Source organism: Haliotis asinina, chromosome 9, assembly GCF_037392515.1.
Source record: "Haliotis asinina isolate JCU_RB_2024 chromosome 9, JCU_Hal_asi_v2, whole genome shotgun sequence".
NCBI lineage: Eukaryota > Metazoa > Mollusca > Gastropoda > Lepetellida > Haliotidae > Haliotis > Haliotis asinina.
In genome coordinates this window covers 34,822,789-34,846,931 of record NC_090288.1, presented here as the reverse complement: position 1 = coordinate 34,846,931, position 24,143 = coordinate 34,822,789, and the positions used below count along the sequence as shown (strand labels likewise).

At 44.4% G+C, this 24,143-nt stretch overlaps 1 protein-coding gene across 1 annotated transcript in view; it reads right to left on the bottom strand.

Moving 5' to 3' along the window:
• LOC137295959 (hepatocyte growth factor receptor-like) overlaps positions 1-24,143 on the bottom strand; it is a 64,685-nt gene that overhangs the window by 35,510 nt on the left and 5,032 nt on the right. Inside the window, exon 2 of the mRNA XM_067827560.1 lies at positions 14,962-15,165. Within this exon, the coding sequence (XP_067683661.1) occupies positions 14,962-15,165 (204 nt within the window). The remainder of the gene's footprint in view (positions 1-14,961; positions 15,166-24,143) is intronic.

Here is a 24,143-nt window from a genome sequence, read left to right as displayed (position 1 = left end):
CCCCCTACCCGGCCCATCCCTCAAGTAGTACAAGTTAGGTTCGTCGGCTTTCATATCCACTTTATCTATGTTGTAAGTTTTGACTGACCATATAGGATCGGTGGCCCGCTTACGGCTATCACCCTCGTGTTCCCCCGGCTGGTATAGATACCTCACTAAGGCCCTATCTGGTATCTGTTTCTCCTTCCCACGCAATGGAGCGGCCGACTCTGCAACTATTGATTTTAGTTTGATAGCGTCTGCCGGTTTCTTACCGGTGAGACGGGTGACTTCATGGTTGATTGCCGACACCACCTTGGGTAACCTCGTGACCCATTCAGTCGATCGTTTTCCAGGGGTGACCATCTCCCTAGCATACTGATGGCCGAACAAGCGCTCAGCCAAAGTCCTATTAAATCTCTCAACTATGGCTTGGCTGCGATGAGCTCCGGCCGTGCCACGCCTGACCTTTGTATCGTGTTTGGCTAGCAGTTGTGACACGGCACCCATGAACTCCCGTCCGGGGTCAACTTGCAGCTCTGTTGGCCACGTCAGCGGACTGCGTTTGTATATGCGTTCGACTCCTCTGGCTACCTGGACCGAATCTTTCGTGGTCAAGGGTTCGGCTTCCTTGTAACGACTGGCTACGTCCACTACGGTTAAGGCATACTTGTACCTCTTGTCGTGGGGTAGGAACAGTAGGTCTGCCTGGTGAACGCTATTAGGTATGTTAATACCGAACCTCCTTCTAGGCACGTAGCGTGGTGCCGGCAAATAGATCTGCCACAGGGCTTGTTTTTCAAGCCACGCTTTGGCTTCCTCCGGGGGTACAGCCAGGTACAGCTGTAGGTTGCGATAGTGAACGATGTACTTGGTCTTATTCATTAAGTTAGGCACGAGTTTTTCAACGTCTGTCACACGCCCACCTAACAAGTTATGTTGGTACTCAGACATCCAGTCTGGGTTAACCCTCATACGTTCGGGGGCCAGGGGGTAGCTGTTGTGTGATGTGTGTAATTCCTTGGTATACTCTAAGTCAACCTCGAGGATATAACCTTTGTTCGAATCTGGTGCAACCCCCATAACATCAACGTGGGGTACCCATTCGAATCCCCCTGTAGGTAGATACTGGCTCATGGCCCAGCCGTACAGGTTGTTTGCGTCGAGGTAGAGAATGTGATTGGTTGGCTTGTTAGGATCGTAACCTTTCACGTATTGATTATTTGCTTTCGCGTATCGTTTGGATGCCATGGAAATCCCACCTCGCAAGCCTTTCTCAATGAATAGGTGCATGTCGTAATCTGTGAGCAATTCCAAATTAACTCCGGTCTTTTTAAGCAAGGCGTCCCACGACAGACCTGGGCTGGTGTAATACCATGCGGGGTCGAGTTTATACTGCTTGAAACACGTCCGCCTAAACGTCTCAAACATGTCGGCTAACAGCAGTACATCTGTCCTCAAGTACAGGTCGTGATAATCACCCAGGTTCTTACAACCCAGTTTATTCCATACGTTAGTCGCGTGCGAGTAATCATCTCGTGAGACGGACGCCTCATTCAGCTTGCTATAAAAGCAGTCAATAGGGGGTAGTCTGGTCTCGGTGAACTTGACCCAACTATCCATGTACTCATAGGGGTACACACCCTTCCTCATAAGCAGGGGTCTAGTCTCGGCGTCTGTGTATCGATCGGTGATAGGGAAGGTATTGTTGGCCTTGACCAGACTGTCGAGTGACGACAGGAGGAACTGAAACGAGTCAATGAACCTAAGTCCGTTTAAGCTGAAGGAGATGTATCTCTCCATGTTGTTGGGGATGCACGTTATATTACCATCGATTTTCGCGATGGCCTGCATGATCAAGTGTGAGTCGTACCCTCTCAAGTTGTGAAAGACAACGGGGATGTTTATTGTCTTAGGGTTGATTTTAAGCTTGAGGTTGCACGCGCTGTGAGCGGCGCCTCTATACTTACCAGTTATGTGGCAGTGATCTCTCACCGAATCACCGTTAAGTGGTGAGTCACACACGTGACATTTAGTGCTACGCTTGTGAGCTAGCTTGTCGTCTTGGGTCAGACGCATGGGAGCGATTTTATACAATGCATTCCTAATAATTTTTTCTTCCTCCTGCAAACACTTTAGAAACCTTTCAGCCGCGTCAGGGCCCCTATACACTACCGGAGCTTTCGTTTCCCCGTCACAACGGACGACAATGTATCCAAACCCACAGGCTTTATGCTCTTGTGTCTTGTGGGTGAAGCTACCACTGGGGGGTGTGGGGGAATCCCCACCCACAACCAAGGCTTCGAAGTCGGCGTATATGATATAAGGCACAGACATTTGGTTCTTGTGGTTACTGAATTTTAGGATTTTGTTATCTTCCTTAGGCATGTCGACTCGTATAGCCGTCTGCCCCACACCTTGGCAATCCTCCCGGTGGGATTCTAATAAATCAGCTCGACTGAAACCGTGTAGGCATCGTACACAAAAGTGTTTTTCCCCATCGTGTTTCGACTGGTCGTGCAACAACCGGCTGAGATGTTTTATCCACGTGTAGTGATACTTGTCACCTCGTTGGATCATGAATATATTGATAACTTGGCGATCCTTCACCGGGCTGACCCTGTGTACTATTGTTTTGTTACCTTCGTGCCCAAAGACATTTATAGCCAGATTATTCTGTTTTTCTACTTTAGTGATCTGGGATATGGGGGTGGGTTCATCTATACCATCCCAGTTGAGCCCATCATCCTGAGGATAATTAGAAGGCCTGTTCGGATTAGTGTCAGCTGGAAATAAGGCTGACCTGATAGCTAACCTCAGGCAATCGTTTCCTCTATTCTTAACGTTTACTATGGCATGTTTGTTCCTATAGTAGGGAGGCAAGGCTAGGTATGACCCGCCTCTGAACGGCACGTAGTTAGCTATGTCTAGATAGACATTATCGATTTTATCTACAGCCCACCCGGACCCCAAGTGTGTGTAGCGTTCTAGGTATTCTCGTATCTGCTGAAAACTGGTATCGATTGATGTGTCAATGGTCTCTGTATGTGTGACGACCTCTTGTTGACCTCGGAAGTAAGGCTGAACATATTCAGTGGTACTCCCAACCTGCTTATCGAGCGACATTTTCACTGTGATCTGAAACTTGATACTTCCTAGGTTATTTAGTTCCTGGTTGACCTTATCAGCTATCAGAGGCTTGATATCTGTAATGTCTATGTTTCTATCAACGTGCATGCGCCAACCTCTCAAATAGTTGCCTACAGCGCGCTCAGTGCGCACGAACTGTAGGTCAATAGCTCTATTCTGTCGTAATAATTCTACAAGCTGTGGTTTTCTCATACGGGAATACCCGCCTAAACCCAAATCGTGTGCCTCGGCTTTCAGTTGTTTTACAGTGGGAGGTTTTGCTACGGGGGCATGTGATAACAATGCGGTTAACCCGGCTCTCCCCAGGTTTGAATAACCCGTGTATCCAAGCTGTTTTGCTTGAGCTTTTAATTGTGTTACCGTAGGAGGGGCTTCTAAACCTAGTAATCTCAACAATGCTGACTTCCGCATTCGAGAATACCCGATCACACCTCTCTGTTTTGCGACTCGCTTCAGCTCGCGCACAGTAGTCATAGTGTTTACACCTAAGAGAACCAATGTCTAATTGGTTCACAGTAAAGGGAGGTAGCCCTTAAGTGGCTGTTTCACGCACTGTTGGATATATTGGAGTCTATCTTGAGCAGTCGCCTACGTTCTTTTATGTAGCCCTTTTTATTCTCGTAGATGAGTTGATGTCTGACTACGTTCGCTCCGTGAGCTTTACATAGACAGTAGTGTCCTTTAACCCCGATACCACACACAGAACACGTGTAGTTAGGACTTCCCATATGGAAACAACAGAACCCCTGATTCCTGCATTTCCTACCACAGGCCTCGGTCTTCCCCATAAGTATATATTCGCATCGGTCTCATGTTTACTTATATAGGTATTTTAATTTAATTGCTTAGCAACCAACGCAGTAGCTGCTATACCCAACACTATGAAGACCAGTTCACGATTCATTTGCCCCTTGGATGGTGTGTAGTACTGAGCGAGTGTGGGTTTATTGAGCGGTTCCAATCGTTTACCAGTTAGTAGGTAGTATTCTTTCATTGCTTCATCGACATCGTTGAATGTTTGAACGGAATGGTTTTCACGCGTGAGTTGTTCGTTAATAAAATCGATCCTCTGGAGGCGTTTTTTAGCGTACTCGGCCTGTGCCCTTTGTAATTTCTCAGTAGCGAGATCGTGCCGCTTCCTTTCTTCCTGTATTGCGTGATCATCTCGTAGTTTCGAGAAGAGGAAATTACTCCCGGAAAATGCCAGGGCATTCACTAACGCCCCACCGGCCATCATAGCTATCGTGGCCATCCTATATTTATTTCATTATATTTTCAGGTATTATCCCTTGTTTTACTAGGATGTCTTTTGTGGCCATCGCCATACCAAGGTTCATTATAAGCATACCCATATCCTGCAGGTTGAAATCTAGCTTGATAGTTGGTTGTTTAAGCACCATTTTAGTCAACCGAGCGTACCCTACGGCTAGACTGGCGACCACTGTGGCGTGGTATGCGTCGTTGACGAACGTTTTCCCCTCAGACATTATGTATATATAAAAATATTTTAAATTATAACATGATATGCGGGTCGACAGTGGGGGTTACCTCACTGTTGGGGGGTACCACCTCACGGTGAGGGTTTCCCACAGTGGGGGTACCCCCCACACCCCCACGATATAACCACGAGATAGCCAAGGCAGCAGTTACGCCTACAGCCAACAACAGTCGGGTTGGGTTGGTCACTTTATGTTGGTTACACCACCGTTTTTTACCGGCAGCTACTCTCTTAGGATTCTTCTGTCTAGTTACTGTTGAAGGGGTCTCCACCGTCACCTCGGGACTCACTGTTGGGGGTGGGGTCTCCTCCATCACTGTTGGGGGTACCTCCACTGGGGTTTCCTGTGCAGCATCCATCTATACTATTATTATTATTCTTTCTCTCAAATTGACAATGCTTTGCCGTGATAATCGCCACCGTCACTGGAGCCAACAACATACCATATTTGTGGTACAGCTCGCAGCTGATAGAGCTCACGGCGTGTTCGATAAAAGGGTCTTTATCTAGGTCCTCCCACAGGTAAAGTCGGCGCTCTGGTGGAATGGGAAGGAAGTATGACACAATACCGGTGTATATCTGGGTCATAGCCGATCCTATTGTCTTTGTCATTTCTGCTCCGAGCCGGGACTCGTATCTAGCGTACAGCTTATCGATTTCTTCGGCTGACATTTTGTGAATTTTATCCGGAGTGTAGTCTCCAAAGTAATGTTTGGCTTTGCCACCAACAGCCAACGCCACCAGTTTCTCTCGCTTATCATCAGTGGGGCCTGCCGGCGGCGTGGGGGTACCCCCAGGTACTAACTGTTCGAGCAATTCCTCACACTCCATCTTATAATATAACAAGTAAGATTTAGTTTTAACTATATAATACCCGATGCAGACAAAACACAGTGAAATGAAGGTTAAGTTGCACACGACAAATACTTCAAATATCATAGCTATATGCTTAGCTTTAGCTTAGCTTTGCTTAGCTTTAGCTTAGCTTTGCTTAGCTTTGCTTAGCTTTGCTTAGCTTTGCTTAGCATACTATATATGCTACTGGTTGGTCGGTCTTTAGCACGAGCTTAGCGTGTTTAGTTTCAGCGAGCTGTTTCTTCACCCGTTCCCGTTCTAATTTGCTCATCACATCGTTCTCTCTCAAACACTCCTCGAACGAATCCCTGTCCTTGCAGTGAAATAAGGCCACCCATCGCGTCTGCTCCCTGAGGTCTTTCAACACCGAGTTGAACTTCTGCGTTAGCACCCAGACGCTGTGATTTGCATGCCGGCCGGAGAAGGCCAGGTACGATAGCATGTCTCTCTTTTTTGTTATCTCGCGATTAGTGCTGCAGTCATCCAGTATAAACAGCATCGGTTCCCCTTTAAATTTCTCGTGAAGAGCTTTCAACCAGTCCTGCAGGCGTGTTCCAGGGTCGATTTTGTGTACGTCCGGGTCCGTCATCACCCAAGGTCGCGCGTACGTTTTATTCATGCTCAGAGTAGGGCATATGATAACGATGTTATCGAACACATCCTTGTAGTAACCCTCCAACATATCCAACACGAAAACGGTCTTCCCACAGCCAGTCTGCCCGCACACTATGGCGCAGTGTGGGTCAGTGGGTAGTTGTGGGTACCCCCGGGGGATGTGGGGGTCTCCCCCACTAGTAGATGGCTTGCACAAATCTCCCATTGTCTATATTAAGTTGCGCGTCCATAATAACGTACAGATATAATTTCAACTTACCAGCGGGTTGAGCCTTCTTAGTAATCTGGATGGTTATCCCTTTGCTTCCGGCGCCCGCTACCGTGCAGTTTATCATCATCCGTGGATCGCATGTCCAACCATAGGGCGTACTTGGTGGTCAGGTATTCACCGATCTGCACGGAGCCGAGGTCCAGGTCCTTTGTTATATAATCCCCAACTGGTAGCTTTTTTATCTCATCCCACTGCTGGTGTGATCTCATACCATGACTGAACAGCTGGTTTGGCACGCCCTCGATGGTCACTTCCACCTTTTCAATCTCGGGGTTGAAAAACTTCTCGCTGTCCCTCCGGAATGGATCGTAATACTCCACGGGAATGACCAGGATACCTTTCATCGATCGCGCCGGCACGTTCAGGTTGATATTCCACACAGTGTCGCTCTTATCTCGCACGACTGATCTATGCCTCAGTACGCGATCGTACAGGATAGCCATCTTCCCAGAGTACTGGCTTCGAACCTGCCTGGCCAGCTCCGGGCTAGTGACCATGTCGAACTCCAGAGAGATGTTGTCTATGGCATAACTGGCCTCATCACCGTTCGGCGTACGCACTACTTTGCTATAGTCGTTAAACGTGAGCTCGTATTCGAGCCTATCACCCAGCGCGGCCTGGTAAAACGGCGCGTGTCCCGTGAGCAACTCGAAGTCGAGCGGCACGCAGAATCGATTCCCGTATGCTCGAGCGATGGCCTTTTCACCGTCCAATAGCTTGTCTTGCTGGTCTTGCGTGAAGACATACCCTATGCGCGCCCGGGTTGATTTGCTGATACCCTGGTACACATCATTGACTCGTTCTCCCTCGCTTTTCCAGAGATCCCTGTAGCAGTGAAACACGTCGCTGTCGTCGATGCTCAGCACCTCGTTACCGCTGATCTTGACGGTCGTTTTCTTGATGATGGCTCGACCCACGTTCCGCACAAGCTCGCGTTTGTCGTTGTCGGAGGTCAACGTGATATTGAACGCCAGTCGAACAGTGCCTGGTACAATGAGGTCATTCTCACCAAGGTTTGGAAATCTAACCAGCAGAGTTTGATTCTGGTCTATCTTGCTGGGATTGTTGGTGATAGTCACCGACTGGCGCACGGCTCTGGCGCCTAATGGCTCTCTCAATCTTCTGAAAGGATCTAATTTTCTGCCGTACATTGTTATATAAATAAAATATATTTTTAATATAAAACAATGGCCGAAGACATAGAAATGGATGATATGTGGGACGATAGTGCCCAGGCATCCGATGTGCAGGAGACCTCATTTACTAGTTTGCCATTGAGCCAAGAACTTTTGAAAACAACGGTAAATGATCTTTACGAAGGATTCAGAAGAGATAAAAACTACGTTGAACCACAGGGTCGATACTATAATAATTTTTTTATTGATGATAAGGGTGTTCTACGCCTTAAGTCTAACCCAGAGGTTGACCTCATTAACAAGCGCACTAAAAAACCACTGGCCTTGTCAACTCTAGTCAGCCGTCATGGTACCGAATTTATCCGTGAAAATCTAAACATGCATGATTACGGTGGTGCAATACCTAAGGCCGTTGTTGAAGATCTGCAAGCTACCAGATCCCACCTCACCACTAGAGATGAAATGACACCACAGCGTGCTACAGAAGCCTCGGACAGCATAGAAAAACTGTTGAGCACCTACTGGGACAAACCGTTACCGGGGTTTGACTTTCCGGTAAGGGAACTGCACGGCTTAGACGAAGCCGTGAAACGCGTGCGTGGAGAACTCGTGAACAACATGGGGAGACTGAACGAAATTGACGAGCACATCGCTAGAGAAAAAACCAAACTCAACGAAACTGAAAACGATGATATGAAGCGTCGTATCAAGGCACGACTACTCGACTTAGAAGACGAGAGACGTACACGATTGGAATCCGCTTCCTCGAATCGTGAACAGCTTCGATCCCAGATCAGTCGCATTCGGGAAACAATCGATAGAATACTGAATGAGGATACAACTTTAGCCAACAGGATTCGGATATTGTTCGGGGAGCAAGGGATCACCATCGCCAGTATTCTGACTGCATTGGGTTTCATCATATCAACCCTGGTGGTGTCACTGACAGGGGGGCCTGCCGGCGGCGGGGGAACTCCCACTCCCACAGGCGGCGGTGTTAAAGACTGGATAAAAAAACTCGGGGAACGCCTAGCTAAACTGGCTGGTAAAGCCGCCGAAGCCCTTCCCGGCATCCTGGGTAGCATCGTCTCGTGGTTGTTGGGCGCTCTGGCTAAAACTGCCACGTGGCTCAGTCAAAACCTGTGGGCAGCTATCGTCGCCGTGGCGGGTCTGGTGTACGTAGCGGCTAAGAAATCTTTAACCAAATAAGTCCCAAAGCTACCCCACCAACCACCAGGGCCTTTTTATTATCAATATGCTGCTGATAGGTGTGTGTGGGGGTCACATGAATATGGGGCACATGAACTTTAGGCTCCGGGGGTGGCGTCACTATACCCGTTTCATGTGGTGGGATGTGTGGGATATAGGTAGTGTTAATATCGGGGTTGATACCCAACTTTTGATCCGCCGTGGCTATGACTATTTTGTTGTTATAACCCACCACTTTTTTTACTCTCAGTTGCATATCACTCGGAGCCATGTACAACCCCACGCCGACCACGTAGTTGACTTTCGATCTGGCGTATTCTAACACGTTTTGGTAACGGTCGATGGCCCGCGGGAGATCAACTGGAGAATTGATAGCATCCTCAACGTTGGCAACGAACTGTTTCTGAGCGTCGAAAGCAGTTCCCTTACCGATGATGTTGGAACGCGTCATCGACTGAGCACCCAACAGCGCCCACACGTACGTTCGAATCGAGTCGTTCAACCTGACTACCCCAGCACGAGTGAATCCTTTCGACGTGTCCAGCATGAACATTTTCCACCCGTCTGCGGTTGACTGCTCCACTTTCTGGATTGTGAAAGCAACACCACCTTCAAAGTCCATACGATCATCCCTCCATTCATTACTCAACAAAGCAAAGTCCTGCCTAAGTATACCTCGTTTCAGTAAATCATCACTTGCATCTTTCACTGGTTTTGGCCCATATTTGGTAGGTTTAGGAACAATGTCATCTAATTCACGGAAAAAATTCTCAGGACTAAACATTTTTCGTTTCATAAAGTTTGTTAGTAAATCTTTTTTAAATGCTTTTACTGAGAGCCCATCGCTGTAAGGAATACCTAACCCGTGGTTCGGCCCCGGCAAACGCCAATCCGTCTTCGGATTTATTTCGAATTCATTGCAAATACGTTCGTAGACCCGTCTATCGTACGGGTTGTTTGTTGCGTCCCACGCTTTGTCCTGTGGGAGGGGGGCGCTGATCTCTTTAAGGATACGTCTGACCTGGTAGTACACGTGGAACTTGAACACAGACTGACTCAGCGGTCCACGCCGAGTGTCGGTCAATGTCACACCACACCCCGTTGTAGCGCACCACACGGCAAAGTTTAATTGATTCTGCCAGAACTGCATAGGGTTGTTGAACCAAGCGTGGACTGCCTTGATGTTAGTCACCGAAAGCTTATACTTATCGAACACATCTAAAAGCTGGGCATTGAAATACAACCCAGGAGCAACCACGATCTTCATGGGGGAGAAATCTACGTCCAGTTTAGGGTAAAACACACCAGGGGAATACATTTTAAAACTATTATATAATGAGCATATATACTCTAACATGTACATAACACTTCCAGGAATAACGAGCGGTGAGGCCGTTCAGCTGACGCACGCGATCGATAACACGTCAGGTCAACTCGAAGTCGCACTCTGCGATATCACCTACCTACCGCAATGGACTAACATCAACGTCAGCAACAATAAGCTGTTCGTCAGTGGAACTCGCAGCCAGATAACTGACGGCTACTACAGCGTGTGCTCTCTAAACGACGAGGTCTTCAAACCCCTGGGAGCCGAACTCAAGATGAACGACTCAAACGGTACAGTGGTGTTAATCAACAACGGAAGAAACCCCTTGAGGCTCGGCCGACCATTAGCGAGGATACTCGGTATGTCTCCTGACGAGATAAAACCAACAACAACCGTCACAGACACGAAGTTACCCGATCTAGTACCGTACCGAGAGCTGTACATTCATCTCGGTCAGGTGAGCACAACGTACAACATTCAAGGAGGTCACCCTTCCACTATACTGAGAGCAGTGCCGGTGAAAACTGAGAAATACAACGACGGTAGAACCGAGTCGTTTTCAGCACGGCAGTATAAGAGATTAACCCAGGGCAACATACCTGAGCTGACAATATCGGTGTTAGATATAAATCATAATCCTGTAAATATAGGATACCTCAGCTTAACGCTTCATGTAAAATGACCAGCGCACAAGGGCCCGGAGTTAAAGAATGCGTCAATATCGGGATCTCCGACCTCGGAGACACGCGTGGTTTCGACGCTACCGGAGTAGATGGTAAATCGTATGCCTTGCAACTGAAAAACAACATTTACAAACGCGTTGAAATCCCCTCCGGTGGAACCCTATGTGATATAGTAGATACCACAAGAGCAAAAATCAACACTAAGTACGCCCTTGTCAACACCGGTAATAATAATTGGATAATATACCCATCGTTCGGGGGTAAACTGTTCGACTTAGACGATGTTGAGAGCACTACCGTCGCCCGAAACAAGCCATATATGCTCGTCTTCACCGAAGATGACAAGTGGGTGTTGTTACCCGATAACGACGACTGGTTTCTCAATATTAGACTCGTCTCTCCCTACGTGTTCACGGATAACAAAGACAACCACCTAAACAAAGTCGTGAACAATGGAACCCTGCTCGTGGCTTACGTCCCAACTCAGAGACGTAGCGTAGTCGTCAGCCCAGTCAACACTATAGCAGCCCACATGCTATCGAGTAAACCGACCATACAAAACGTGAAATTGCAGTTGGTGTCTGAATTCGAAGGCGTGGTCACTATACTAGAGAGTCTACCGACAAACTCAACACTGATCATCAAAGTCTACCTAGGGGAACCATCGGGGAATGATGTCGAGATCGTGAAGGGGATCAAACTCGGGTGGGGTAAACAACATCAGTATCAAGTTTGCAATGTTTACGTGCGGGTGGGTTCCAACTCCAACACCAGTCTGCAGGGGGTCAACGTGATCGTGGAAAACAAGATATCACTAACCAATATCTTCATGCCTGCCAACATACACTTCATGGGTATGAAGTTCACACCTGAACTATTATCAAAAAACCAGTTGGAAATTATATCGTAAATAGTATAACAATGACCAGTCATCGTCCCAACACTACGCTTAACGACCTAGGAGATACGGAGGGATTCGATCAGCCTGGTGAGGAAGACGCCTTATATATCCTGCACTTCAAAGACAACGTGTACAGACGGGTGTCGTTATCAGATTTTAAAGAGCCCAAATGGCTGATCAACTTAACACTCACCTCACCTTATATCACAATAGACACAGATAAGTGGCAGATCTCTAAGATTAGGAACAACGGTATCTGGCCCGGGGATTTCATTCCGGAGAGGGGATTAGTACCCATGATATCTACTGATATCGAAAAAAATGGGTTAAGGACTATAGTAAAAAATAAATTAACATTTAGCAATAATCCTTATATCAAAGATCTTGTTAATAGAAGATTCTCCCCTTTCACACTCATCATAGAAGTCTTCTTTTGGGTTTTAGACAATGAAAACCCCCCAAGAGTATGCCAAATTTTACCCGGGGTGTCAATCCACTGGTATGACGAACACATAAACCAATATTGTCGTATTGTTATACAACAGGATACCCCCACGGGTCCTATAACCAGCTTAATAAGCCTCAGTGGGGTTTTTATTACAACAGGAAAGTCTATTAGATTCTCACCTATTACCCTGACTAGTTGTATAGAACTTGTAGACTTCAAATTCATTGATAGAATATTAACTGAAGCCCAATTAAAATATCTTCCAAAATATATATTATAGGATGGGTCTGTACCCAGTCGTAGAGGAAGTAGCGAAGACGCTGGAAACCGTAGATGGGTTCCGCTTGAGGCAGTTATGTGATGTGAAACGCCAACTAGAACAAGACCGTGACACGCGGAAAGCACTATGTAAGAAGTACAATAGAGCTTTCAATATCGTGGACGGGGCTGACACTACCCTTATGGCAACCAGCATGGGACTAGGGGCGGCAGGCGTTGGGTTGTTGGCTACCATCGTGGCTGCACCTATAGTGCTAGGTTTTGAAATAACAGCTGGGGTGGCAGGGGTGTTAGGGTTGGCGCTTAAGTTAGTATCACGCAGACTTCATCGTAAGGCATTGAAACACGACGAGATCAGGGTTCTGGCCGAAGCAAAGCTCAACACAGTGAGTGAGCGTATTTCCACGGCACTCTCTGATAGTAAGATCTCAGAAGAGGAGTTTCGTTCAATCCTCTCTGAACTCACAAAATATAACGGAATGAAACAAGATATTCGGTCCAAGTCTCGTAAGTCTGCTATCAGCGAGGACGAGAAAAAAAAGTACATAGAACAGGGGATACAAAAAGCCCAGCAAGCCTTTATTACGAACACCAAAGAGATCATAGGCGGTTCACGTTAAACTGTTTCATCGATATAAACGTGACATAGGCACGCCAACTTTTTTGTAGTAGGGGTAATAGTAGCAAGAGCTAAGGGCCCAACCAAAGCCTTATTTACTAAATAAGGCTTTGTAGAGACTTTTCTTGAAAGTGTTTTAGAACTGTCATTCCCTATACTACTAAAATTAATACTTTCTACAATATGTCAGGGTTAAGAATAAAATACAGATAAGACTAATGCAATCAGCTCTAAAGCTGGAGGCGGAGACATACTTTGTCAAGACTTGAACATAGAATGGCAAAGAAAAGAATTTGAAGTTTTAGGAATTAAATTTACTTCTGACTTAAATGATCTGTAGGCTGTCAACACAAGAAAAAGACAAGGGCCCGCTTGCACAGAGCAATCTTAGGTACAATCAATCTTAGGTCCCTACAATCGACTTTACAATCACCATACAACTGATCTCATCCACTTGCACAAAGATGACCTTAAGACAGCATGGATTTAAGATCGCGATCTTAACTAAGATCGAACTCTTCAACGACTCCTGTCTACAGTTGTCTGCAAGAGCGCATAGCATGCAGTGCAAATAAAACGTGGAACTGGTTACTGCACGCAGCTGACATTCTTTCCTTAATCGCACCATGCAGATTTTTCATGAAAACACAACAAAACATAACAAAATACCCCCCCCCCCCCCCCCCCCTCAAAACCCAAACCCACAAATCCTTGTAGGAAATGATAACGTGGAAGGAGGAAATGATAACGTGGAAGAAGGGAATGATAACGTAGAAGAAGGAAATGATAACGTGGAAGGTAACATATATTATCACTCGTACCGCGTGGGTTATTCTCTAATTTTTCATTCTAATTTGATTTATGAACTAAGAATGTGTACTGCAACCACAGAAATATCATGTTTCATGAAAATATTGATATGCAAACAAACACATTAACAAATTTTGGTCTTGAGTTATTGACCTAATGATCAAGACAATGAAAAGATAACATATAAATAAAATAACTTATGATATAACACCTAAATGTACCATGATTTGTTTATGACTGTCAGTGAAACATAGTTTGGAATCTGGTCGGCGTTATTTGGAGTAAAATCCCAAATATATCCCACAAGCGTTAGATTTGTAAAGATATGAAAGGGTGACATGACTGTGGAAGTGCTGTGGAAACGATATTATTTCGTGTGGGTTGTATGCGTTGTTAAATAATCACCCACAGTATGTTAATTACTTTACGCTATTTTGTTTATAATCATTTTTTCTTTTTGTTAAAAAACTTTTTACCCAGATTTCACATACCTCAGCAATTGTATTTTTCCTGTTTAAAGAATACTTGTATTATATTTAAAATGCATAGATTAAAACTCTTGTGTCTCGTCAGATTTAATTCTAGAGTTTGAAGAAATTAGAAGAAAAACCACATAATTGTGTACGTTATCCAATTTTAGATTATTTTAATGATAAACTAAGACAAAATCATTGACCGAAAAGAAATATATGTGGAGATCAGTGCTGTCACAACAGAACATGCATTGTATTTGGGCATGGCAGCTTTTACGGCAACGGCATAATATGCAAAGGGAAACCACTCCCATCCTGCGTAAAAACTATGATTAGCTGCCCTTGAGTTATTGAAAAAGTCATGGCCACTGCTAATCGCTTGCAGACACCTTTCGTTACTATCCTTTCCTTGTTTATCAAAAAGGTATGGTGTTCATACTTTTTCCAACACTGAATCGGGTGAGAATAATACTTTATGATATCGACTCGATAATGAGTTTGTTCACTACCTCAAATAACGATATTTCTGACGTTAAATCGATGTTGCATTCTCAGTGTTGATGAAATGTCGAGGCGAATCATACAGTTTTAGCAATATAAACGCAATCGCCAAACCTAAAGCTAATTATTTGAACTTGAACAGACCAGACAGCTGCACCAAATAACACATCACACGTCACTACCCCATACACAGGAAGTTAGTCTTACCTTAAATTGCAGGATATCTCCAGAGGAGGTAGCAGCGATGATCCTCCCGTCTTCACTCGACAGAAATTTGTCGATTAAAGTGCTTTGGTTGCTGTAGACCGAGTTGAACTTTTTTTGAAGCTTGTTGAAGAGCATCGGGTTGTCCTCTATATAGCATACACTTTGACTCTGGCCTGGTCGGCACATTGTTTCATTGATGCCGTTCTAAATATAATAATGTTAACATTGTTGAGAATATTTGTATTACATATGACAGTACCGGAGGCTGTAGGGGTAGCGTGTTCAAGCTATTCAGGTGGCAGTCTGTAAATAGTCAAGTCTCGACCAGACAATCTTTAGATCAACAACATGAGCATCGGTCTACGCATCTGGGATACGATGACGTGTCAACGAAGTCAGCGAGTCCCTTAGTCGCCTGTTATGACAAGCATGGTTTACTGAAGATCAATTCTAACCCGGGACTTCACAGGAGAGACAAGCATGAACTACTAACAACACATTCTAACGTTGATTTTCACGGGTTTAGGAATCTGGATCGCTGATGTTGATAGGCGTTACTTACATTATTGCCATTGGGTGGTCAGACTTGCTGACTTGGTTGGCACATGTCATCGGTTCCCAATTGCGCAGATCGATGCTCATGCTGTTGATCATTGTCTGGTCCAGACTCGAGTATTGATACTGACGTAACTGATCATGGGTCATCTACCACTCCTCCGGCCCAGACTTGATTATTTACAGACCGCCGCCACATAGTTTGAATATTACTGAGTGCGGTGTAAATCTAAACTCACTGACTCTTATTTGGGTCATGTAGGGGAGCAGTATTACTACTGACGAGAACTGAGAACTATAGCAGATGTAACACAGCTGGCGCAGCTGTTCGGGAGCTCACTCAAACATTTTTAGCATAAATCAAAATTTCGAGGACTTTCAATCATTTTATTTTCTCGAATTTTCAAGTTGTAAAAGTTTGCAGTTGCTTTTCACTTAACACATAAGATTGACCGTACAGAAATATGCCCACAAACCGTACCGGTCAGTTTACAAATTGTGTGTATTTTCTCTGGTTTTGCTTCTCAATATTCAAAACCCCTCTTTATGTCAAACCCCTCAACATCGCTGACCGCATTCCAAACTAGGGCACTCGGGTCGCTTAGTGGCTAAAGCGTTCGATTCTCCACATGGATACACAGTTTGAAACACATTTATCGTGTCCCCGTAATATTTCTGGAATATTCCTCAAGGCGTTCTAAACCTCACTTACTCACTCACTCACTCCAGGAACAATGGTGTCTTATCACTCAAATAGTCAGTTTGAGTCAGAGATTGCTGAAATCCTTGTTAACAAGCCGTTGCTTATCAAAATGTATAAATGAAGGGACACGATAATTTGGGCGATGGGGCTTTTTCTGTCTATATAGCTGGGATGTAACGAAAAGCAGTGTAAAACTAAATTTTCTTCCTATAATATGGGTATTTGCTGAACAATCTGTATTTTGTACCGACCCCAACTAGTGAGTGAGTGAGTGAATGAGTATGGTTTTATGCCGCTTTTAGCAATATTCCAGCAATATCACGACAGGAGACACCTGAAATGTGCTTCACACGTTGTACCCTGAAGTGAATCGAACCAAGATCTTCACCGTGACGAGCCAACGCTTTATCCACTTGGCTATCACACCGCTCCCTAGCCAAGATGGTCATTGCTACATAACACCACATAATCTCTGTTGCACAATAATATTGAGGTAAAAATGCATCATCTAAACAAGAAAGGTATAACAATTTCATTGTTGGGAATTGCAATTATTTTCTGATAGGAAGGACGTTATCACTGCTTGGCAATATATCAGGTAGAATACAGCATAATATATAAAGCAATATCACTAGATGTTACTAAGAAACGTCATTATGTGCAATAACCAAGAAGTTGCTATCTATGTTTGAGTGCTTATTTAAGGCGCTGAAGGCAGATAGTGTTAATTTTTGGCATACAAGCTTTTTAGGGGTATTGAAGGGTGCTTAATCCAAATGTGCTGTATGCCAAGTTAAAAAATGACCCACAATTCCTCAAAATTGAGAAATTCCGCTAACGCCAAACTGAAACCTGGAAACTAACATATCACTTTCAATAATCAGGTTAGAAGGTTGAAATATGGTTTTCAGAAATTTTTCACAATGAATCATTGAATATTCAGATAGTCAAAACTCCTGTCCTTCTCCACACCATATGATTTTATTCCAAATTGTTTAAATATGTCAAAGCCAAGAGTGATGGCTTTGGATGCAATATGAAATTTGACTCAAAATAACAGGGCGCTTACAACTAAGAATGACACAACGCAAGGTAAGTGTTTCAAGAACTCTATGTTTATTTGCTGAATCACGGCAATGCGAAGAATGCAATTTGTTTAATGTTGTATGCTGTATATCGCTGGCATTCGCTTGTCCCCATTCATATCTGGTGTTCTGGCAGTGGTTGTTCAGTTTCTTGCCGTTGCAAGCCCGTGTGTTTTCCATGCGAGTTTTGCTGCTGGCATTCGCTTGTTCCCATTCATATCTGGTGTTCCGGCAGTGGTTGTTAAGTGTCTTGCAAATCTCCGTGCTTTCCATGCACACTTTCCTGCTGCAGCGTGGACCGAAGCATCCTTTCATACAACTGCTTGATGTGGTCTCCCTGCAAGCTTGTGGAATAGGTGGCAGAGAGAGAGAGAGAGAGAGTTACTGTGCCACTAACCCATCCCATTTTACTGGAGGAAGATTGGTTGCAGTCTCTTGTACGCGGCCACGACAATACAGCTTAACTCGTGTTTTGTTGCCTGTACAGACCTCAGGCACGCCATTTACAGATGAGCGTCTATGTTAATCTAACTAGGTTTTCAGTGAAAGGTCCCTTTCCAAGTCCAGTGAGATCAGCATTGTGTTGCTGGAATATCTTCCATACTGTCCTCTTCCTGTGACTATTGAACTGAGACACACTTTCACATCCAGTGATGTCATGGACAGCAAGTAGTGTAACAACCTGATCTGCAGATAGTAGCTTGCGACTATCGCGCATTGGGCGATACCTTGGGGCTTGCGACATCCCTGCTTTCATAGAGAGATGAGTGGGTCCCAGTTTGTTGTAGTGTGCCACAAGTTGGAAAATCACTCGTGTGTTCGCTTCTTCATGATCAGATGTCAGAGATGAAATTCAAACATTGGATAAGACGATTGACTGTAGTGGGCGCAGCCAAACCGCCTGCTAAAACTACAGGTTTATCTGTTGGGTTGTGTTCAGTCAGATGGTTTGACAATAGTACAAGAAGATCAGCTTTATGTTCCTCCAGTGCAATAAATCTTTATGAGTCTGTTGGGCATTTGACAACGTATACCTGTCACATACTTGGCGATCAATAAGCAGGCAGCTAGACACACCAAGTGTGACATTAGCAGATGTTTGAACTTTTTACGTCAGCATACTGGCTAACACAGACTTGTTAGTGGAATGTAGGGTACGTCTAGATGTGGCCAATGATAGTGGGGCGGTCATGAGTTCATGCTGTGGAATGTTTTCCACCTTTATCAGCTTTGCGTCTTGATCTTATTCTTCCAGTGTTCACGATGGTGTTTCAAAGTAACTGGACATTGGGTCTTGTAAGTTTCAGATCTCTGTCTGACCCACTGAAAATTCACAGGACCCACAAAATAAAGTTAAACAAACACTTCAGATTTGAAATTTCTTATATTAGTTATAATTGGAATTGAAATTATTAACATTATATGATAACAAACATAAGATTTCGAAACAGCAATTTGAGCAAACAAGTGTCACATGCCGCAAATAACAACTTCACACAAAGATATTGTGACATATTCAGTAAGACACTGGGGCTGGCGGGTTGGTGATTTCTATCTGATTTGTCAGAGGGTCAGACGCTATTTGTGAACAGTGTTCTTCTGGACAAGCATTCTCAGATTCAGCTGTTGGTCACTATCAACAGGCTCACACAGATGTTTGACTACAACGACTTTCATTTGCTCCTGTCTAAGGTGTTCTTCACTCAGCAGTTATCAGTGATGTGGCCACATCCTTGTTGATGATGTTTCCAAACCGCTTTGAAACACACCCTGTTTCAATGATACAACTAGTTTGCTTTCATCAGATTCGTCTTTCTTCATCCAAGTTGTTGCGCACTCAGTGTTTGTGCTCTCATCGACTTCGCCGTCCTTTATCATGTCTCAGCATTTCCTTTGTTTCAGAAGCTATGGCCGTCCTGATATTAAAAGACAACATTCATCTGCCCTGCTGAGTGCTGATGGTATTCTGTGCTACATACTACTAAGCTTTCAATCCTCTTCCCTTCAGCCATTCAGCACTGTGGCCTGCTGGAACTTGACTGGAGCATCAATCAGTGAGTTTGACAACAATGTTACCGTTCCGAAACTCACAGAGCACCTCTTCGGGCAGATAATTTGGTAGATATACATTACTGCATTGTCCAACATGTCAGTGTTATCACTACGCTTCCCAACAGGTCAGTGTTATCATCACGACTCCCAACAAGTCAGTGTTATCACCACTACTCCCAACAAGTCAGTGTTATTACCACTACTCCCAACATGTCAGTGTTATTACCACTACTCCCAACAAGTCAGTGTTATCACCACTACTCCTAATATGTCAGTGTTATTACCTCTACTCCCAACATGTCAGTGTTATTACCACTACTCACGACATGTCAATGTTATTACCACTACTCACGACATGTCAGTGTTATTACCATTACTCACATGTCAGTTTTATTACCACTACTCCCAACAAGTCAGTGTTCTTACCACTACTCCCAACATGTCAGTGTTATTACCACTACTCACGACATGTCAGTGTTATCACTACGCTTCCCAACAGGTCAGTGTTATCATCACGACTCCCAACAAGTCAGTGTTATTGCCACTATTCGCAACATATCAGTGTTATTACCACTACTCACGACATGTCAGTGTTCCTACCACTACTCCCAACATGTCAGTGTTATTACCACTACTCCCAACAAGTCAGTGTTATCACCACTACTCCCAACAAGTCAGTGTTATTACCACTACTCCCAATATGTCAGTGTTATCACTACGCTTCCCAACATGTCAGTGTTATCACTACGCTTCCCAACAGGTCAGTGTTATCATCACGACTCCTAACAAGTCAGTGTTATCACCACTACTCCCAACAAGTCAGTGTTATTACCACTACCCCAACAAGTCAGTGTTATTACCACTACTCACGACATGTCAGTGTCAATACCACTACTCCCAACATGCCAGTGTTATTACCACTACTCCCAACAAGTCAGTGTTATCATCACGACTCCCAACAAGTCAGTGTTATTGCCACTATTCCCAACATATCAGTGTTATTACCACTACTCACGACATGTCAGTGTTCTTACCACTACTCCCAACATGTCAGTGTTATTACCACTACTCCCAACATGTCAGTGTTCTCACCAGTACTCCCAACATGTCAGTGTTATTACAACAACTCCCAACAAGTCAGTGTTACTACCACTACACACCACATGTCAGTGTTATCACTACGCTTCCCAACAAGTCAGTGTTATCATCACGACTCCCAACATGCCAGTGTTATTACCACTACTCACGACATGTCAGTGTTAATACCACTACTCCCAACAAGTCAGTGTTATTAGCACTATTCCCAACAAGTCAGTGTTACTATCACTACACACCACATGTCAGTGTTATCACTACGCTTCCCAACAAGTCAGTGTTATCATCACGACTCCCTACAAGTCAGTGTTATTACCACTACTCACGACATGTCAGTGTTATTACCACTACTCCCAACAAGTCAGTGTTATTACCACTCCTCCCAACATGTCAGTGTTATTACCACTACTCCCAACATGCCAGTGTTATTACCACTACTCCCAACAAGTCAGTGTCATCATCACGACTCCCAACAAGTCAGTGTTATTAGCACTATTCCCAACAAGTCAGTGTTATTACCACTACTCACGACATGTCAGTGTTATTACCACTACTCCCAACATGTCAGTGTTCTTACCAGTGCTCCCAACATGTCAGTGTTACTACCACAACTCCCAACAAGTCAGTGTTACTACCACTACACACCACATGTCAGTGTTATCACTACGCTTCCCAACAAGTCAGTGTTATCATCACGGCTCCCAACAAGTCAGTGTCATCACCACTACTCCCAACATGCCAGTGTTATTACCACTACTCACGACATGTCAGTGTTATTACCACTACTCCCAACAAGTCAGTGTTATTACCACTACTCACGACAAGTCAGTGTTATTACCACTACTCCCAACAAGTCAGTGTTATTACCACTACTCCCAACATGTCAGTGTTATTACCACTCCTGCCAACATGTCAGTGTTACTACCACTACTCCCAACATGTCAGTGTTATTACCACTACTCACGACATGTCAGTGTTACTACCACTTCTCCCAGGAAGTCAGTGTTATCATCACGACTCCCAACAAGTCTGTGTTATTAGCACTATTCCCAACAAGTCAGTTTTATTACCACTACTCCCAACAAGTCAGTGTTTTTACCACTACTCCCAACATGTCAGTGTTATTACCACTACTCCCAACAAGTTAGTGTTATTACCACTACTCCCAACAAGTCAGTGTTATTACCACTACTGCCAAGAAGTCAGTGTTACTACCACTACTCCCAACATGCCAGTGTTATCACCACTACTCCCAACAAGTCAGTGTTATTACCACTACTCCCAACAAGTCAGTGTTATTACCACTACTCCCAACATGCCAGTGTTATTACTACTCCCAACAAGTCAGTGTTATCATCACGACTCCCAACAAGTCAGTGTTATTAGCACTATTCAACAAGTCAGTTTTATTACCACTACTCACGACATGTCAGTGTTATTACCACTACTCCCAACATGTCAGTGTTCTTACCAGTGCTCCCAACATGTCAGTGTTATTACCACAACTCCCAACAAGTCAGTGTTACTACCACTACACACCACATGTCAGTGTTATCACTACGCTTCCCAACAAGTCAGTGTTATCATCACGACCTCCAACAAGTCAGTGTCATCACCACTACTCCCAACATGCCAGTGTTATTACCACTACTCACGACATGTCAGTGTTATTACCACTACTCCGAACAAGTCATTGTTATTACCACTTCTCACGACAAGTCAGTGTTATTACCACTACTCCCAACAAGTCAGTGTTATTACCACTACTCCCAACATGTCAGTGTTACTACCACTCCTGCCAACATGTCAGTGTTACTACCACTACTCCCAACATGTCAGTGTTATTACCACTACTCACGACATGTCAGTGTTACTACCACTACTCCCAGCAAGTCAGTGTTATCATCACGACACCCAACAAGTCAGTGTTATTACCACTATTCCCAACAAGTCAGTTTTATTACCACTACTCCCAACAAGTCAGTGTTTTTACCACTACTCCCAACATGTCAGTGTTATTACCACTACTCCCAACAAGTCAGTGTTATTGCCACTACTCCCAACAAGTCAGTGTTATTACCACTACTGCCAACAAGTCAGTGTTATTACCACTACTCCCAACATGTCAGTGTTATCACCACTACTCTCAACATGTCAGTGTTAGTTCCACTACTCCCAACTTGTCAGTGTTATTACCACTACTCACGACATGTCAGTGTTATTACCACTACTCTCAGCATGTCAGTGTTGTTACCACTGCTCCCAACATGTCAGTGTTAGTACCACTACTCCCAACAAGTCAGTGTTATTACCACTACTCACGACATGTCAGTGTTATCACTACGCTTCCCAACAAGTCAGTGTTATCATCACGACCTCCAACAAGTCAGTGTCATCACCACTACTCCCAACATGCCAGTGTTATTACCACTACTCACGACATGTCAGTGTTATTACCACTACTCCGAACAAGTCATTGTTATTACCACTTCTCACGACAAGTCAGTGTTATTACCACTACTCCCAACAAGTCAGTGTTATTACCACTACTCCCAACATGTCAGTGTTACTACCACTCCTGCCAACATGTCAGTGTTACTACCACTACTCCCAACATGTCAGTGTTATTACCACTACTCACGACATGTCAGTGTTACTACCACTACTCCCAGCAAGTCAGTGTTATCATCACGACACCCAACAAGTCAGTGTTATTAGCACTATTCCCAACAAGTCAGTTTTATTACCACTACTCCCAACAAGTCAGTGTTTTTACCACTACTCCCAACATGTCAGTGTTATTACCACTACTCCCAACAAGTCAGTGTTATTGCCACTACTCCCAACAAGTCAGTGTTATTACCACTACTGCCAACAAGTCAGTGTTATTACCACTACTCCCAACATGTCAGTGTTATCACCACTACTCTCAACATGTCAGTGTTAGTTCCACTACTCCCAACTTGTCAGTGTTATTACCACTACTCACGACATGTCAGTGTTATTACCACTACTCTCAGCATGTCAGTGTTGTTACCACTGCTCCCAACATGTCAGTGTTAGTACCACTACTCCCAACAAGTCAGTGTTATTACCACTACTCACGACATGTCAGTGTTATTGCCACTACTCGCGAAATGTCAGTGTTATCATCACGACTCCCTACAAGTCAGTGTTATTACCACTACTCACGACATGTCAGTGTTATTACCACTACTCCCAACAAGTCAGTGTTATTGCCACTACTCCCAACAAGTCAGTGTTATTACCACTACTCCCAACAAGTCAGTGTTATTACCACTACTCCCAACATGTCAGTGTTATTACCACTACTCCCAACATCTCAGTGTTAGTACCACTACTCCCAACTTGTCAGTGTTATTACCACTACTCACGAGATGTCAGTGTTATTACCACTACTCCCAACATGTCAGTGTTATTACCACTACTCCCAACATGTCAGTGTTAGTTCCACTACTCCCTACTTGTCAGTGTTGTTACCACTACTCACGACATGTCAGTGTTATTACCACTACTCTCAGCATGTCAGTGTTGTTACCACTGCTCCCAACATGTCAGTGTTAGTACCACTACTCCCAACAAGTCAGTGTTATTACCACTACTCACGACATGTCAGTGTTATTGCCACTACTCACGAAATGTCAGTGTTATCATCACGACTCCCTACAAGT